Raw genomic sequence first — 21,611 nt, 5'->3', positions numbered from 1 at the left:
AAACAAGGATAATATATTATATCATTGAACTCAAGTTTAATACAATCTATTCTACAACGACCCAATTGTAACCTACTGTACAGCAGAGCAACATCCACTTACCTGCTTTTATAATATTATTATTAGATTCTGAGCGGAGCGAGGAAGCTAGTGATTTTACAATGGTGTTTATTTTTATTTTTATTTTTTATATCCTGTATACAAAATGTCTACCAGAAGGAGTGCTTCAATATCAACATATAGTACCTTATATTTTAGCAAATTGGATCAAGATGGTACTTTAAAGAGGAATTTTGTATACAGGTTATAAAAAAAAAAAAAATAATAAATAAACACCATTGTAAAACCACTAGATCCCTCACTCCACTCAGAATCTATAAGTACTCATATCTCGCTTGAAAATTAAAACATCGAAAAATTCGACGCTTTAGCGCAGCTATAATGTTCTTAGGTAAGTACCTAAAAGCTTGACGATATGTCGAAAATTCACTCTAATATTATCAATAGCACACTATTGAAAGTTGTAATGTCGTACGTGTGTAATACGGAGACAACAAAATAGGCATATTATAATAGCGTCCTCTTAACCGATTCCCACAAGACGTGCGCGATGCGATAATAATAATTAATATACGTTTATACTGTAATTATAGTAATATAGTATATATTATTATCATTATTGTAATATATTGTTATCATTATAAAAAAGCGTCGACTCCTCGGCACACAAGCGCGATTATGTTTTTTTCGGCACATCACGAAAAAAATAATATAGCAATACAATATTATTGACATTATTATTGTTATCGCGGTACACGACCTAGTATATGCGTGCACCGTGTGGTGATCTATATAAAACGTAGTCAAACCACCTATAACTATAATATATTACCGAGGATTATACGAGCTTTAAGGGAATTAAATCTGAACGCAATCTTTTAATGCTCCGAACTATTGGTTTTCGTAATAATTGTGGCGCTAAAGTTTATTTTAATAATATTAAAATATTACATGTGCTTAAATACTTAACTAAAATATGCGATATCCAATACGTTATATAAAAACAATAATACGTAACTGCATGTTATATAATACGTTATGTAACAGTTAGCATAAAATATGTGTTTCCAGTTCTTCAGTTTTTAATTTTTCTTACGATTCTGATTTTTGTATACCAAACTGTAGTGTTATTATCATTTATCCGGTCAACAGGGTCTTTTGTAGTATTATTATTAACTTTATATATTTTTGAAATTGGTAATCGAGCACGGATTTGTTATTATTTGTTATTATTTATTTTATCATGTAAGGTGAATTAATATTTTAATATTATTATTTTTTATTCGTTTCTATGGTGATAAATAAAGCGTTAGAAATTATAATCCCATTTTTAGTGGTTTTTCGTAATTTTTCGGAGGTTTTTCCCGTGGCATTAAATATTAATAAAATTAAAAAAAAATCAAAAAATTGATTAAAAGAAAAAAAATAGAAAAATTAATAAAATGCATCAAAAATACTAAAAAATGACCGTAAAGCAAAAAATTCTCTAAAAATTTAAAATAAAAATTGTATTATTAAAATCTATATTCCATCAATCAAATTTCTGTAAAGGCTAGCCTCAAATGTAAGCATTACAAATAAAGATGAATAGGCATCAAGTTTCGGGCACTAGTTATTATTTAACAAATTATACGTACGATTATTGGAAAATGATTGACTGGTGTCTATTTAATTGTTCACTATCGGAAACTAACCTAACCTATTGCTTATAAAATAGTTTAAAATATAACAAATAATTGCACGGCATGAAAGCATAGTATATACTGTATCTAAGGGCCAGTTTTACCGTCTACGGTTACACATTGATTACGCTTAATCAGCTGATAACAGATTGTATAACCGGCCAAATTTGGCCGATTAAACTTCGGTTAACTTTAATCAAAAATGGTACAACTGGCCGTATTAACAGACAATATTATCATTAATGGAAATATTTTTGAAGTCAATCTTATTTTTCGCCATTCGTTAATGATATTCTAGCTAGCCATCGAAATTTTAAACAATATAATTTAAAAATAATAATGACTAACTTGAAAACAATAGATCACTTTAGGTCTGTATAGATAATTCAATTATTTATATATACGAGTAAATACGGTGATTTAAATAGTTTTGGTTTATTTTTATTGGTTGACGATTTTTCGTCACGTTATTGTCATTTTAATATCCTCAGTAATAATTTTAAACACCAGTCTCTATGTCTTAACCCATCGAAAACGCTTGCTGTTGGTTAGACGGCTCGTCGTAATTTCCTCATGTCATAAACAATACTACATTATGTTAAATGTATAATACATTACATTGTATATAGAGTGATTCTTTTAATGTGCAGGTTCAGTCTATTCAAACGATAAAAAGCTTCCAAATAGTAATTTATAGTATTATACGTTTATGTGGTTTTGTATTTTGTTTTTTTTATTGTATTTTTCTCCCTCAATAATTCAAAAATACATTACTCGTACTTCTATAATATTCGTCTATGTTTATATTATAAAAATTAATGTTTGTTTATTTGTTTGTCCTTTACATACTAAAAAATAACGACTATGTGATTTTAGTACATATTGTGTGGAGTATTTAGATAATATACATTCAACCTGTATGTTTGGGGTGGCTTACAGCGGGGCCAATTAATAAAGTAACCATTAATATTAAAATCAAAACGGCATTTTTGTTTATTTTTGCTAGCAATTGATTCACATAGAAAAAATTACTTATTTGATATTTCTATCCACCGCAGGTGGATTGCCCATATCGGATTCATTTATTTCCGTATATCCCCAGTAATACAGCTAGTTATATATATATATAAATTTGAATATCATATAGTGATCAATTAATAAAGACATATAAATATAAAATAAACTATGCAAGATTACCCTTTTATATAGGTACCTACCTAGTTATCTACTATTATAGTTAAAGAATAAATTAATAGGTTTTAATTTCATATATTTAATTTTTATATTTAAATGTTTTATTGTTTTATACTTCTGCGATTAAAACTATAAAGGTGATTCATCAAATAGTAAGATATTCAATTTTGAAACGTCAATGCTTTCAAATACATTTTTAACATGTGGGTATGGCTAATATTTTATTTTAAATCAATGTATATGCCATAAAAAATCGCGTTGCCTTCTTTTTAATAATATTGAATACTGTTTATAGTATGAACAGCTTTAAATAAACAAAATAGTATTTTAAAATTCTCATAAAACTTGTATTTATGACCTATTTTAAACAAGTGGTGTATATATTGTAGAATTAAATTGTATTTTTCTTTATCGAAACATTTATAGTTGGTTGTAAACATTTTATTCGATTTTAATAGCAATATAAAGATAAAAGTTGTTTATCATTTTTATGTACTAAATTCATTAAAACCAATAAAACTTATTTTGACGTTGGATAAAATTAAAAGATGCCTTTAAAAATATTTTATAATATTAATAATTAACATATAGTTGCAGAATTAAAATAATATATATTTCACTTTATTGTTTATTCATTTTTCAACTAATAGCTTAATAATAGATAATAATATACCTAATTAAAATAACGAAAGTTGGTCACTTTCAAACCGTTGTCATTTTGATAAGTTTAATAAAAAACATACTCCAATAATTAATGTTTATTCTACTCTCACTTTTTGAAAAAAAGTGTTTAAAATAAACATATAAATATATAAAATAGTTGAAAGTTATTCATTTAAATAAAAATTCAGAGCACGATATTAAATAGTAATTCAAGAATTTTATCATTATATCTTTGGTAAAAAAGTTTAGTTTCTAATGAATGATATCTATCTTCATTATGCCATCTTTAAGTACAATTTTATTTTATTTTTACATACGTGAAACAAAATCAAATATTTTTGTTCACCATAGGACACATATTATCTTCTCGACTGTAACAATATAAACTATATTATATTATAATTCTGATAGGTAAAATCTATGATTTTTTACATGACGTGCATCTTTTAAGACGGTGATAAACTAAACAGTTTTAAATCATATAATTGTATAAAAACGAATTCGAATTTGAGGATCAATTCATTAACGAGTTTTATTTACTCTTATGTATCCGTTGCAACTATAGTGAAACAACGCCTGGATAATTTATAGCTATTAAAATTTAAAACGTTGACTCGTTTTATTTAGGTGGTATGATGTGATAAATTCAATTATGCACATACATATTATTATTATTATTACAGTTAATAATTATTAATAATTATAAACAATTAGAAGATCCATATCCATAATATATAGTATAATAATCTTAAGACAATACGATAAACTTTATTATTATTTCCCATTATGTTTGCGGTATACGTCATTATGATGTGTTTAATTGCGTTTTATACGCACCGTTTCCAACTATAACCATAAAGCGAAAATGCTCATTTTAATGGGCAAGAGTACGATTTACTGTGTTATGAACTAAAGCTTAACCGAGTGTGGAGTTGTTTAGTTTACTTATCAGCTTTAGACTTTGTGTAGTTTAACTATATCTGCATGTTCACAATGGATTACAATTGGATCGTATAATATTCGTGTGTAATGTTTGATGTTAAATGAAATAACGTTTATCGTAATAAACTATAGCAGTTAGATTGAATTGAGGCTTAAATAATAATTTCTAAGCAATATCTTGGGTACGAAAAAACAGCGAAAACATTGCAAAATATGCATAAAAACATTCTTTAAAAATTATAACCATGGGTACTTTTAATATTGTTATATGTGCCTATAGCGTGTTTAAAAAATAAGTGTCAATGTATTATACATAGTACCACAGAATAGAATAATCAGAATGGACACTGATAACAAATTATACAGTAAGATAGGGCCAAACAAAAAATCAGCCGCCATTTTAATTGAGGTAGTTTTTATCAATTTTAAGTAGCGATTAAACTGATTAGTGATTTGTAAACTGTAATGTTGTTTGGAATATGTTTCTTATCTTGATCTAAAACTGATAAAACCACCTCAAATAAAATGGCGAATGATTTTCTGTTATCGGCCTGCCACCCCCTGATAGTACCAAAAAAAATAATTGTTTATCTTGAAAATTACAATATTCAATTTACGTTTAATTGAATTTTTATGATACAATTTAACAAATTATCATCCGAATAATATACCAGTTCTTTGATAATGCATAAACTTTTACAATATATTAAATAATATTTATTTTAGCTTATTAATAACAACCGTAACATGAAAAAATTGATGTAAATAAAAATATAATATACGATTGGACTTTGGATAAATTCACAAAAAAAAAACGTTTAGAAATCATCCAGTTTTATGTAACGTGTTTTACGTCAATACGGAAAAACCGCGAAATATAGAAATACTAAAGTAGTAGGTGTGTATAACTATAATAATAATGTACACTTATGCAGTGGCAGGGTTTGACACGATTCGTGTCAGTTCTCACGTGTGCGGCCGACGTCGTCGTGATGATAATAATAATAATAATAATAATATGATGGGACTAAATATTATTATATCAGTTTTGTTAGTAGAAAAAAATAAATATTATAATACACTTTTATCTAAATATTATCGTAAACGGATGTTTTCACGGATGTGGTTATTAAGTTTGCGACCATATAGTTATACGTACGAACAGGAAATCTCGTGTCGAAACGCGCAGCAGGTGCCCGCGGTGACTACAATCTGACCTCTAAATGCTCGAGCCGTGGACGAGGCAATAAATAAAACCACTGTGTCATTGGTTGGGGTGTGGCGGGAGAGGGGAGGCGCAGTTTTCAGATTTGTTGATTTATCGGAAACTAAATGCCAAAACAAGATCGGTAGACATAATCCGTTGCCACCGCGGCAGCCGCAAACCACCGATATATTGATGAGGTCACCAACCCGCGCGCGCACTCACCATCACACGCACACACATACACACACACACAACAACCACTGACTTTTAATAAATAGTTCTTAAAACAGAATTTCGTCACCAACACCCCGCTGCGTGACGGTAAAATACCTATATTATTATTATTATTACATACGATACACCCCAATATTAGGGTGGTCCTTCCTTATGGGAGAAGAAAAAAAAAATTATTATTTTTTATGCAGGACCCTCCCATTTTTTTTAAGTGTTATAAGAAAATAATTTGAGGTGAATTTGGTTATGATGACTTACATCCTTCTCGTGCCGCAAGAGGGATGAAAAATGATCAAATAGGGTAGTTTTATGGTTTTTCCAATTTAACTCAAAAAATATTGACCCTATCGTAAAAATGTATAGAATATTTATTGTAGCGTTAATTACTGTCTATAAAAAAGTATAAATTAACATTTCTTGTAAATCTAGTATTTTTGCACGAAAATAGCAAAATACAAATTATTTAATGTATTCGCTAAAATTGATATTATTATAGTTATTATATTATATATATTAATTATTCAAGTATACAATTAATATATTGGGCCAATATATAACACAACCCAGCTGCTATACCCGACCAATGCGGTGCAACCGTCCACGCCAGTCAAATATTTACCTCTTAGCTTCCGCATCTGTATATATTACTGCGCCAGTATACATACTGCGCCGAGGTCCGTTGTTATGTTGACGGCGGCGGGTCTCCCCATCGCGAAATATAATAAAATAAAATTATACATTCCGGGATTGCCGATACAACAATTTATGAAAAAAAAATATATGCTGTGATGCGATGATAATAATATTATGCGCGCCAGTGACGTGCCAGATACTAGACAATTATGAATATTATAAGTACCTACTTGGGATGGAAAACGCTTTTGATAATATGGTGACGAATACCGATACTGTTTTAGAACAACTAATCGATGTATCTAATCCAGTTTTGACGGCGATATTGGATCCCTGCAATATCATTGGTTTAGAGAAATATCAATGTTTAGCCACCGAACCTAAACTTTGATCGGGAAACGAATGTTGTGTTTGATCTATTTAGAATAAATTCAGAGATCCCTTCAACCTGCGGCTCAAATCGACGATAGGTACTGATCAGCGGAAAATAAGACATAAATCAGATCGATAAATTTGACATATTTTATTTGGTCCAACACAAAACGTAGCTATACTATAACTCACCTGTATTAATATTAACAGTACCTATTAGTATTATTTCCAGTAAATGATTAAAACTTAAAGTTGTCATAACAGGTTGATTTAATTTATTTTGCATATGATATGTTTAATATCATTTTAAAAGATTTCACCACACTAATATATTTCAATGTATTAAATTTCTAAGCAAAGTATAAAATTACCTACCACATAATTCGAATCAATCGCGCTATTTAATTATAATAATTAACCGTAAATACTTAACTATTTATTTCGTTAAGTTTAGTACCTAGGTTTAGATGAGCAAAGTGTGATGTTTTTGAAATTATTTTAGTATAAGAAAATAATATTTTTTTAAAGTTGTTATATAGGTAATATTTATAAGTGCATAAGTAATAGGAATATTATAATAATTTGACATATTAAAGATTAATTTTTCGTTTACATATTTTATATTCATATGAAAACTTTAATTTATAATATGAAATTGTCAGTTACAATGGTATTTTAACAGACATTGTTTCTGACGTATCCATGATAAAATACTATTAACAAACTGAGGTTTACTTTTTATTATTAAACGAATTCCACATAATAAGAATAAATAAAAAACAGAGGTATTATAATATTATTAATTAAACTTGTAATTGAGTGTTTAAACAAATATTTGTTATAATACATCCACTGTCTGAGGTATGTTCACATACTATACGATATTATACCTATTCACAATCATTGTTTTGTGATATCAGTTTTTGTTCCACAATGGTGAAATGCATTATAAAAGAAATATAAAACCATTAAAATTTGTTTTGTATAAACGTTTTATAAGAAATACATATATTGTGTCAACAATAGAGGTGTTTACATTTTACAGTGTGTAGGCACGTAATTGAATGTGCCACTGAACAATTGGATCATATTATCTTATTAAATACCACACTTTTGAATTGAATTTTAATTGAACCCATTCGTCGAAAAAAGAGGTTTACCCGTTAAATATTCATACACAATTGTCAGAGAACGTAAAACGAATTGTTGGGGGAGACAGAGAAAATATACTATTTAAATGTGGTGGAAATAATTGAAATTACAACTCAACTATGAATAAGTGAATCTCCTTATGGAAATATTATAAAATAATCATTTATTATTTGTAAAGAAATATACCGAATATTATAAAGTGTACCATGTGCCCCGTTTACAGTCCATTTAGATTTATTACACAGACCACAAATAATGTTAAAACTTGGCATACATTTATTTATCATTCATTTAATTACAATTTTTAAAATACCTATATAATATTAACCTTTTTTTTTTTACAAAAAAATTAGATTTTAGATTCTTAGCGGAGCTAGGAAGCTAGTAGTCTTACAATGGTATTTATTTATTTTTTATTCTGTATACAAAACTTCCAGCAGAAGGAGTGCTTTGATTTCAACATATAGTACATGATATAATAATTAATAACAATATAAAATATCCAGACTGACAAACGCGTCTCCGCTCAGAATCGTTTTTCTTATACAATGATATTAATATATTATATCATTGAATTAAAATGTAATACAAACCATTATAAATTGACCCACATGTAACCTACTGCACAGCAGAGCGACATCCACTTACCTCGGATTTTTTATTATAAGTTTTATTCCAAATGTTGAAATGTTTAATCCAACAATTTGTGCTATCATTGCAGTGAATTTTTATTATATTAATATAATATAATATGTATATAGTATATTTATATATATAAATATTACTGCTAAATTTAATGAAAAATTCGATTTCATGTTGAGTTATAGAGGATGAACTTTAATTTTTATTTCAAGTACTTTGCCTAAGGTAACACTCCAGAAAGTGTTCGTTACGAAAAATACGAAGACTCTACTTACAGTGTCGAGAGGTCTGAGAGGTTTATATGGGTATGAATATAAATAAATATACTTATTCTAGGCAACCCCAAAAGACAATTATGTTGATGTTTTTAATTTTATTAAAAATTATAATTATAGCTCAAGAAATTGTTAATGCTGAATCGTTTTTATCCATCAGAAAGTTGGCTAAAAACCATAATAATATATCATATTAAAAAGTTTTTTTATTTCAAAAAACAAATAATTATAATTGTCATGATAAATATAAAACGTAGGTATATAATATTATTATATATAATAATAATACGAATATTATTTTGTATTATTTAAATTAAAAACGTCAACACCTAGCCTAGAGTTAGAACACAGAGATAAAACAGGTCAAGAAAAAAAAGAGTGAAATATTTACTGTTGTTTATAATTTTTTTCTTAAATGTGTGATGTGGAAAAATATGTAGATTGCTTCGGTGTTTTCATCGTTGACAGCTAGGCGGAGAAATGTTGGGCTGTGATCTAGTGACGATGTGATGAATGTCACTAAGCTATGTTTTGAATGAATATTGGAAAACATGCAAGGCACCTAGTCCTACTCATTATTAATATCATTAATATTATTATTATACGCGCTGCAGTCTGCTTTATCGCATAAATATAATTTTATGTATATTTTTTCGACGTCTCGATTTTTACGTCCGAGAAGAAAGGAAAATAAAGAAAAAATATCTGCCAATGACATCGTAGATAATTTATTTGAATTTTTTTCCCCGCCTGGCAGGTGACGGTGCCAAAGTAATCGAAGCCGTTGGCGCGACGCTCATACAAGAATGCCGCGACGACCGGCAAATCCGAGCGCTGAAGAGTTTGGGCGGCAACCTGTACCACTTTCTGACCACGTTGGACGGCGTGCACGACGTCCTGCAAATGGGTGACGATAAGGTAAGTGACCCTCACCCCGATAATGATAATAATATAATATATTACTGTTGTTTAATATGTTATTTAATGTCACGTTGTTACGATGGATAATAATATAGCACAAGCACGACGTTTCAACTTAAAAAAAAAATAATATTGGGCATCTATATTAATAAGAAAATATAATCTATACCTCCGTTTCAATACATAAGTACTCACTTTTTTTTTATGAGCTATATTGACATTTAACATATTCGAGCATCGAATATTATTCTTTCAAATCCTATACCAACTGCTGTAATCTCCGTCAGATACGAGATCATCGTTATAGTATAACTATGTAACACGTTTTGTTGTGTAAAAAGGTGCAGATATCAAAATGATTTATTAAAACTGTTTTGGATAAAAGAAAAACATTATTATTTAAACATTAGGTACATACTTAACATTAAATAAGATAGTAGGTCATTAATTATTTTGTATAATATAGACATGATAAGGAATTAAAAATATTTCAAAATCGTGTGAGTTGTGCCACGTGTTGATATGCTAAAGAGAAAAAAAACATATGAAACCAAAAACAATATCATGAAAAAAAGATAAGCCTATCGAGAACTTTTAAAATACACAACAATTTTCAACTGAAGTTGCAAAAAGTTTGGTGCGTAAATAGACAGCAGCTATAGTTCACATTTATTTAGATTGCTGGTAGACAAACAAATCAAAGCGTCAGGAAAAAGTACATTCAACTACTTCTCGTCTTGAAAATAAATCGACGATTTTCTTAGATTATTGAAAACATTATCGACTAAAACATAAAAGTAAATGTTTAACGCTGTTTTTGGACAAAATATACAATACATTTCTATACACTGTTAACCTATATGGTTATGATTAATATTATTATAGAAAACAAAACAAGTTGAAATTTTGGTTTAACAATATTTGAAAAATTACAGATGATAATTTTTTTGTTTTACAAGCTCAGTTGACCACTATTATTAGTTTTTATATGGATATGAAAATATGTGGTTATGTTTTTTTGTTTGTCTTCAAATCACATGCCTTAAAAGAGCAATTGGTTAAATTTTTTATCGATTATATTGTTGTTGGTATTCTGTAGTGGTATTTAAAAGTTCCTTTCATATACATAGTAGTGAAGTAAAAGTTATAGTTTAAGTTGTAATACCATTTGCCTATGACTTATGAATGAAACTATAATTTAATATTAATCTATATACAAATAAATGAAATTGAATAGTATCCGTCGGGTTGTCCGAGCTAATCTTCGAAACAGATGAACCAATTTCGTCAGAATTTTCACAGGCTAGTTTACAAATTACAAGGAGTGATCTATAGGCTAGGTAGGTACTAGTATTTTATTCCAGACACTTTTTATAAGTTTTCTGCGTAAAAATTGAAAAAACTTTTTAAACAGGGTACAAAATTTTAACATTATAACGGCCATTAAGTTAAAATAGATATTTTTGTCACGTGTTAACTCTGGTAACATTAATCTAATCGACAAGCTATTTGTTTATTTATTTACAAACACACTATAGAGTAGCATTTTAGCGAAGTTTTATCTAGTCCCAACTATTTTCCACGGAAAGTTGAGCTAGGAAATTTGCACACGTATTATAGTGTATGCATTATCTAAATAAAAATAATTTAAAGTGAGCATGTTTTTATCCATCTATGTTTAAATAAAATGGTTATCTGAGATAAATTATCTAGATAGTTTTTTGTGGCAACATTTTCAATTTCCTTTTTATATAGGCATGTATATATTTGTTTGACCGCCCAAAACCCCACCTGTATACGCCACTATAATATGTATAAATATATTAAAATTTTATATATTGTCTTATATCATATATTTTTTTTCTGACATTAAGAGTAGATAAATTCATTAATTATATTACAATATTTAATATTAAAATCACTTATTCAAGTATATTTTATTTTTGTTATAGGTACCTAATGAATATAAAAATAACATATAGCATGTCCTTGGAAGGTTCCTTTAACAAAGAAATTAGTTCACATTCACGTTCATTATGTTAAAAGGAACTAATTCGTTTCTCATTAATGGCTTAAAAAAACAAAATTGTTCGTTCCTCAATAATTTTGAAAATATATTAATAAATTGGTCAATTAGGTAGCCGTTTTATTTTTAAAATATTTAATTTGTTTTAATATACGTTTTATAAGTTAAGATAGATAAAACCACCATGACTCAATTCATGTTTTGTAAACATTGTCAATATTATCGTAGGTATATAGGTTTAATTATATAGCTCATATTATATTGACTACATTTCTGAAATAAAAAAAATTATTAAAATGTTAGCTCTAAAAATTATTTTAATTCCCCGCTATATTTAAGAATAAATTATTCAAAAAAAAAAAAAACAAATAAAATCGTTCATGTTTCTCTAAAAGATTATTGAGATTCCAGTAAAATTCCTGAAATTTTAACAAAATCATTGGAACAAGTTATTTTGAACGCGTTCTTTCCAAGTACTGAATATATCATATGATATGCGTACTAAAAAATATTTATTATTATCTTCTATTGTCAAAATGTATTCATATAATAATAAAAATTATCCATTATGTCTGCATATTATTATGTTACGAAATTATCAGATTATTAAATTTGGTTCATTATAATTTATAAGCTTCATAATAATATCTTAATACATAATATTATAATATACGTTGGTATAATATGCATCCGTTAATCTGTGAAACGACCACCTGTTCCCCCCTTAGATATTCGTTATCTCATCGTAGGTGTTCCGCGCGATTTTTCTTCCAAGGTCTTCCGTGTGTTATTCGATAAGCTGACTATTTTCGGCTGGTGTAGTTCCGTATATAATGGACTTTTAATGTGGCTTACATATCTAATGTCCACCACTTTAGGTTGTGGGTTAGGGGTTGGGCGGTTTGCGAGGGCGAGGGCACGAATGAGGGTTTTTCGTTTATTACATTTTAACGTTCATCACACCTCCAACGTTCCTTACACAGTCGATTAAATTCCATTTTGTTTGTACTGTGACTTCAGGGTGGCGGCGGCGACTAAGTCCTCTGCAGTTATACATAAACGTATTTACCGTGACTGCTGCTGTTCTCTCATTATTTTTCACCGTGACGGAGAAATGTCGGGTAGTAAGCACGGTTGTTAGTGATGCTGAAATTCAACAATATCCTTTAATTAAATCCAGCTACTCGACAAACGGGAAAGCTGCACCTCCCGGTTAGGTTAGGATTAGGGGGGGGCGGTAGAGGGGGCTCCACGAAGTGACGGAGTACCAAATTTCTCCAAAGAATACCTCTCCACCACTCACCCAAATAAATTATCTCCGACTGCAATATTATATTGCTATAAGAAAACTCGCAGTTTGTTGCCGCACACTTGTAATATTTTTTCTGGACATTTATACATTTATACATTTCACCCGCCAAACGCGAAAATATTTTACGTGACCCGAATATGTCCGTACGACTACTGGTCCTAACCAAGTGCAATGGCCCCGATGACAGATTATCAATTGCATAGCTCTGTCGTTAGGGCATCTTTCCGTTAACATTATTCTCCCGGCACAATATTTTAGCCTACGCGCGTTCTCTTATAGCCATCTGTAAAAATAATATCTGGACAGAATGCTTGTGCGTTTAATATAAAAGTCATCAGTCATAAATACTCGTATCATAATGCATTATTTCAGAGAGAGCACTTTCGCAGACTCCAAATGATCAATAACCAACCGTTTGGGGTTAAAGGATTTCGGAGCAATAAAAAGCGTTATGTGTTTCGTATAATGATCAGGCGCTGTGTAACATAAGCGCATTCTTCAAAATAAAAAATAAAAGCATCCACCGCAACAACGTGCTATTTCCCATTTAGAATATATTTTTATTCCACAGTTGATGATGTATAGTAATATAGATTTTCTGTATAATGAATAACATTTTATTTGACTTGATTAATCTAAAAAGTTACATTAAAAAAGTAACATACTTAATAAAAAGTGTGTTATTTTATAATATCATAGGTTCGTGTAAAATACACATTTGAAGTTAATTAATTTTTACTTTTAATTCGTATGACTGGTCAGCAATCATTTATGCTTTTATTTCGGCATTGAATAATTAAAGAGGTAAAATATATATATTACTCTTTTGTATAAAAATAATGTCTGGATATTACGGTATATTAGTTATTATAATCATACATGAAAGAAAAAATGGAAAATAATTTTCCAAGATTGGTGCTTATATTTTTTTCCATTCGTGATTAAATGGTTGATTTTAAATATCGCTAAGGATACAAAAACAAATACTTCTTCGTTTCAAAACTGTAACACATTATAATTATTATTGTTATTTGCTGTCTGACAATTAATAATAAGTCCATTTATAATAAAAAACTAATGTACGATTTTCTCATAATAAATTAGTCATAATGATAATAATATTGTGTTAAAATATTTTTAAGTTTCGTTAACATTTTTATTCTTAGAATATTGTATTCTTGTAATTTCTACGAAAACCGTTATTGAAGCCGGTCTCTTTAGAATTATTTTGTAGTAATAATCATTTTTTGTTTATAGTTTAAAAATTATATAGAAGATATTAAGATAAGGCAATATAGGTAGGTACTGTGATTTTTTTTAGTTGATTAACAACGGAAATATCACGTATTTTTCATTATTGTGACACTTCACGCTAACTCGTTACAGCTGACACAACATTTTCATGATTTTTATGCACTTGAAAATGTACAACAACCGAATTCAACAATATTCTCAAAAACTTTCCGAGAACTTAATAATAATTGAATGCCACTATAATATTATTATGCTTAAACAAAACAATTAATTGTCTTATTAAGAGCTGATTGGTATTGGATATTTCATAAAAATTGTCTTTAGTTAATATTGTAATGTATGGTGATTAACTTGGTAGAGGTTTTCTCCCGCAGGACGTACCACCTCAATACCGATGATTTATATTTCATACAACTATACCTAGGTAGTAGTAGAGTAAAATATGTTGAGCCATATAAATTACCAAATCATTTACGCATTTTCGTTAATCACTAAATCTGTAGCTGGTCATAGATACGTACACATGACAAGAACCTTATATCTACTATTAGATATAGGTAATCAGATACCATACTTGTAGAAAATTCACATTTTGTTTGACGCATTAAACAAAATATATTGTAGGTAATTCGGTTGGATTCACAACCTTACCCCTGACAGATCATTACCTACAACTCTCTAATTAGTAACAACTATTGTTTTTGTCTTAACTAGCGGGACTATAGTCAAAAACAAGTCAAATAGAACTTCAAATTGAGTTAAATATTTTTAAATAAGTTTGGGTTTTTAGAGAACGTTCTTTGTTTTATAAAAAAAACAACTAAAATCACTAATTTGGAACTCGAAACTTCTTGAATCAGCTAAATTGCAATCATGAGGATACATTTAAAAAAAACGGCAACAGTAGATCTACCTATTTGTAAAAAATCTAAACCACTTGTTTGAAAATTTTAAATGTGTTATTACAATGAAGTCATACTCATCTATATAACTAATAAAATATCGTGATATTATATTATTATGTATATTAGAATAATATTTTGTATCAAATAATGTTTTAAAATAAGTAGGCAGTAGGTAACATGCATCATAGGTGGTAGTATAATATATTATGTAGGTATTAGAAAAACTAATTAATTTTTACGATGCAATATTATATCTAAAGGTTATATGATATCACGTCATATTTTACGTATAATTTAAAAAATGCGAAATCTTTTAATTTAGGCAGGTAATAAAAAACCACGAACTACAATAATAATATAATATTCATATGTATCATACTATATTGTAATATTGTGTTATTCGTGTAATATAATCTCAGCTATATACGTAGATCACGGTCCTAATGCATTTTCACTATCCTACAATCGTGTTGAACAGGGGGGGGGGTTTAGCGAAACCGTCACTCCCTGTCATATATTATTAAATTCTCAACACTTCATTCCGTCCAGAAATTTTGACCCATATCTCTCGACCGTACGCAGAGATACAACAGTGAGCCCCCTTCACGATATTTGCAAACGATTTCACTAGTTCTCTTCTCGTAAAAATGAATACCAAATTTCCATACCGTTATTGTATCTGATGTGCCATGGGCGTATACAGGGGGGATAGGGGGTAGATCCTCCCATTACCTTTATTTTACACCTGTATAATATTAGTTAAGGGGGCACTACCATGCGATTTATCTTAGAAATAATTTGCTAAATACTTTGCAGTTAAAAAGGTATACTCCTAAAGTAGTACAAAAAATATCTAGAATTTGAAAATATGGTCTTTTGATATACTTAAAAATTTAAAAAATCGAAATTTGAATTATAATGGGAAAAATGCGGGTGAACATAGGTATTTAAAAAATAACTGTATGGGGTCCTCCCTCTCCCCCTACCAATGAAAATTCCTGTCTACACCACTGTGATATGCTAATATCAAAAGACTACTATCATATAATATTATAGTATATAACTATCGGCAGAAAAATAATATTGTAAGCGTCTATATATAATATTATATATTTTCGAAAATGCTCACCTTAAATTCCATTATAGGTTATATACGCCGGTACCACGTAGGTGTAGTTCACCCCCGATCTCCAAGAAAATAATAATTTAACGGAGTGTGGACGACCTGCAGGAAATTAAACTGTTTGACCGTTATAAATTGTTGCAATAAGCTCATTGTATATTATTATTATTATTATTATTATACGTCTTAAGCGAATATAAAACCTACCTACATATAGATTCCTACAGTGTAGTTTGTAACGTAAACTAACAAATAACGAGCAAAGATAAAACTACATGGTGTAGCACAAAAATGTCTGAGATTGGTTTTAAATGAACACATTTATAATAATATGCCTAGAATTATTAAAAATAAATGTTGTTTTTTCTACACACCACGCCTTGTTTTTAATATTCAAAAGATTAAAAGGCTCAGTCACGGGTAGATAGGTAGGTTGTAGTTATTAAAATATTATAAATTTTAAATCTGAAATCAATATTTTAGTTCAGGTTTTTACAAGTAAACATACCTCCAATATTATTATAAGTCGGGAAACCAATGACTGTAGCCGTATCGGGTAATAGTGCTTATAAATTATGAGAATTCATTTTTGTACTAAAACGTGTAGGTACCTATGTATAAACTTTTATATAATACACGGTTATTATGATTGTATTAATGACATTACAATCTGATCTAGAAGCTTAATATAACAACATATTATTTTAATATGTACCTATACGAATAAAATGAATCTAATATTGTTTTAAGTTAAACTTTAAACAAAATAACTGAAAATATAGTGGTTTGGCTCTAAAACCATATTTTTTTCGTTAATTTCTTTTTGAATATAAGTATTAATTTAATCTCAAAAATATCTATTAAAGAGGAAATTATAAAAATAACTGCATTTTATGACGCGTATTTTTATCTGTGTAACACATCGTATTTAATATTCAAATATACGATGCCCATTATTTTATGCTCAGTGTTTAAAACGTCATAATCTAAATATTATATTATACGAAAAAAAATGCATTTGACATCCGCAATGAATGTTTTAAAATAATTTGTTCGCAACAAGCATAAAACAAGTATGTACCTAATATTGTGAATTATAATACTTTAGCGATACCTATTGTTATAAAAGTGGTTTGGAGTTTAGACTATTGTACATTATATTGTAATATTATTTAATTACAATTTTGGAAATCAATTATATTACATTTTTTAAGATGAATAATGTGTGTTTTTTTAAGGACGCGAAATCTTCTTTTAAGCGTATATCATCGTTATACTCTCAAAGTAAACATCGAGTATTACATACTTTTATCGCAGTAAATAACTCATTTAGTAAATGATCAAAAATAATTTGAAGTATTTGTTTAAATCCGTCCGGGTTTCTTTACCTCGACTACAACGCGTATATTTGGTAAAATAAAACAATTTACAAAACAATGTTTGAGCAAAGAATTATTTTTATATACATAATAATGTGCCGTTTGATGGTAGCTGGTACAAGCGCACAGACGAGAAAACGTAGGTAGGTGGTACCTACCTAAACTAACGCCTATGTAAAATTTAATTTTCTACGATTTTACGTTTGATGTTGCATCGGTTAAAACGTAATACCATTATCTTTATATTGTTTTTGAAGAGTCTGTTGTCTGTATAATATAGGCATAATAGGATTATAACATTGCACGCAGCACGCCATACCGCTGTGTATACACATCATTATAATATATTGTATAATACGTTGTCAAAGGTTTCAAAGTCGCGCAGAATAATATCACGCGTGTTTTTCGAAATAATAATAATAATATAATAACACGAAATGTCTCTTCACTTTGTTTCCCTGTCCGATTGCGACGTCCACTAGAGTCGATGTAATATTATTGTTATTTTTATCATTATCACAGTTGTGTAGTAGAACATCAACAGTTCGTTCTCGAGAAGTAAATCCGATAACGGAGACTCGTAAAAGCATATTTTGATTCGCGGGCTTGTAGTATTTATATAATATAATAAATTACACAAACGACATACACCTCTGGTAATAATAATAATAGTAATATTGTACGCAAGTAAGACCGACTTATGTGAACCCGTTCGACTCCCTTCGCACTCACTTCCTTCCCGCCGGCCTTCCAAGCACCTTCACTCAATCCACCATCCTCCTTGCACATTGAATAGATTTTTTTCTTTTTTTTGTTAGTTCTATAGACAGGCCATCAAGACTTTTTGCACGCTTTCGCCCAGCTTCTCAATTCGTCCGGATCTCTTGTAGCTTTCCATTGACGCTTTGACATCTGAAATATCTACCCTTTCCAACAACCACCGAAATTGGAACCTTCTCTTTGGTACTTTTTTTTCTTTTTTTTTATCGGGTCTCTAAACTAAGACGTTTTTTAATAGTCTTCCATCAGCCCGCGGCCTGATATTGTCAGCCCATATTCTAATCGTTTTGCCTTTGAGAAAATTCTAATACATATAGGTTGTTGTACAACCTTTCCGGTTCAACATTTTTTCGTCTATCATATTCTCCTTTTTGATTTTACACAGATCAGTGTATTTCCCATGAAACATTTGTGTCGTAGCCATATCATATAATTCATATTCCTTCTACTCCATAAAAACCTATTGCGAGGATCTCGTCCTACATACGCCATATCCTATCGCTATTGGTCATAAATAGCAAGTGTACACCAGTGCTTACCTTTTGCAGTTTGCAACAATTACCTTTAGCCAATAATTTTGTTCACTGCAAAATAGTATCAGATTGCAACAGTGTCTATCTATTCTTAATTTAATTTTTCTATACATTTTATAATTTTTCCGTTAACTATTAAGTGCTTTAAATCATCCAGAATCTGTCAAAAAGTTCCATCACTAGATGGATTCTTCTCTCAAGCCTCCAACCCATCAACTCCCACAGCACTTGTACTCATTGTAAAAAAAAATAAATTTACAAACTATTTAATAAATTAATGTAACACAAAAAAAATCATCCACTTTCCTAAAGGAGTATTATAGAGGCCTACGAATTGTCCATTTTATCCATCGCCTTGCCATTTGGTCATTTTTTATTAACTGTTGATAACGTTATTCCGTCAGCTAGATTACTGATTTATCAGCTGTTGTATTTATTTATTCACCATCCGATATCTCTCAATATCAACATTATAGTTATATAATATTATACCAACATCTATCAAAAAAACAAATCTTACGCTGAAGCCACCAAAAATCATCAAAATTTACACGTGGAACTCAAAATCACCGACACTCTCTCAAGTTTCATTTCAAATTTAAGCTCACTAATTATTAGTCCCCTTATCTTCCTTCTTTCACCAGTCTTAAATGTACTCACAGCTAATAGCATCCCATAATCTTATCAACCAGACAACTCACATTAAAATTAATATTAATAATTTATATTTATGTAATATCTTATCTCCCATTATTTTCATACCACAATAACATGACTATTATTTTATATTAACCATCATTATTATATAAATAATACTTTGTAATAACATGTAATATGTTGACATATTGTAAGTTTAAAAAAAAAAAAAAAAATATTATATCATCTGATAAGTATGCAAGCGTTTCAATGTTTCTTATTAATCTCGTTTGGATTTTTGATTTATCTCTAACTGTTTTTTGGAAAACTAGGTTATAAAGTATATGAAACAACTAATTTTCGTGTTTTACAAACTATTATAGCGGCGATTGTCTTAGTTAGGTTAGCTACTCATATTTATTTTATGATAATCTGTTATAAATTGAACAATGTATTATATTATGAATAAAAGGTTACTGGAAAATGTCAATAATTTGCACGATAGATGTTTAGAAAACAATTTAGTAAGTTTTATTATGGCGGTAGGTATGATGTGTATAGAGCTTGTATGGCTTGTATTTAAGCTTGTAACTTCACTTATTTTAATAAGCAAGGTCAATTTAAGGTGGGAGGAAGTGCAGGCAAAGAACAGCGAAGTACGCAGGATATGCAAAAGGGGCTTTCAAGACGGGTGAAATGACGGGAGAATGATAAGTAAGGTTGAGAAATTATATTTTTGAAATGTAATTTTGGAAAACTAAATAAGTAGGTATAAACATTTTATAATTATTATTCTTGTCAAGGTATTTTTCGATACATCTAACCCTTATTCATTTTTCGTTTTCGTGTTTCGCAATAGCCTTATTCGATAGCTTGGAATGTACGCAGAGCTCGCATGTTTGAGTAAACCAATATCCTAAAATCCAAATTATTGATTTCCATAAATTTTATTGTTCAAAATATGTTTTTTGTCGGTTTTAGAGTTGGGAGAGTATTGTAGTTGTGTCCATACTTAGTTGGCGGGCGCATTAAATAATATTCACGCTCGTTGAGACACAATATTTGTGTAATACATACATGTGTCTAATACATATGTATTATGTATATAATATTAAACCATATTATTACTGTGAAATTTATTTACACTCGTATTTCGTAAGACTGTAAAAAAATTATATAGTTACATTGTTATTGAATTTTTAACAAAACAATTATAATCATAAATTATTATCGGTTAGTATATTATACATATTTTGTATCCGTGGCATGGATGGTGGCTGTTCCGTTAAAACTACGGCTGGATATCACCGCCGCCGCTGGCTGCTCCGTCGAAAATAATTTTTATGGTACACTTCTTTCCCTAATGGGAATTAAAACCCATAGCGGTTTTCGAATTTATTTATTTAGTACTATTTATATACTGCGCTTTTGTACACATATGTACACATATATTAAAACGTAATGCGGAATGTCCCAACATGCTACCATTATACTGACACGCTGTCTATCTGCATACCCGTATCCATTGTTATTTTTCACCATTTCAAAAGTTATTATTATTTTTTTTTTCGTCTACCGTTTTATATCTCGCAAAAAAAACACATCACATTCTATACAAATAGTGAACGCTTAAAAAATATATGAATTTTTCTGAGAGGAAAAACAATCGTTGTTAGGACACATGCA

At 29.2% G+C, this 21,611-nt stretch overlaps 1 protein-coding gene across 1 annotated transcript in view; it reads left to right on the top strand.

The window, feature by feature from the left end:
• The window catches only part of LOC100167238 (head-specific guanylate cyclase), a 343,251-nt gene that overhangs the window by 153,334 nt on the left and 168,306 nt on the right, over nucleotides 1-21,611 (top strand). Inside the window, exon 5 of the mRNA XM_029487547.1 lies at nucleotides 9,814-9,974. Coding sequence (XP_029343407.1) covers nucleotides 9,814-9,974 — 161 coding nt within the window. The remainder of the gene's footprint in view (nucleotides 1-9,813; nucleotides 9,975-21,611) is intronic.

This window comes from Acyrthosiphon pisum, chromosome A1, assembly GCF_005508785.2.
Source record: "Acyrthosiphon pisum isolate AL4f chromosome A1, pea_aphid_22Mar2018_4r6ur, whole genome shotgun sequence".
Classification (NCBI taxonomy): domain Eukaryota; kingdom Metazoa; phylum Arthropoda; class Insecta; order Hemiptera; family Aphididae; genus Acyrthosiphon; species Acyrthosiphon pisum.
The sequence above is the reverse complement of the archived record's forward strand: the minus strand, read 5'-3'. Positions and strand labels throughout refer to the sequence as shown.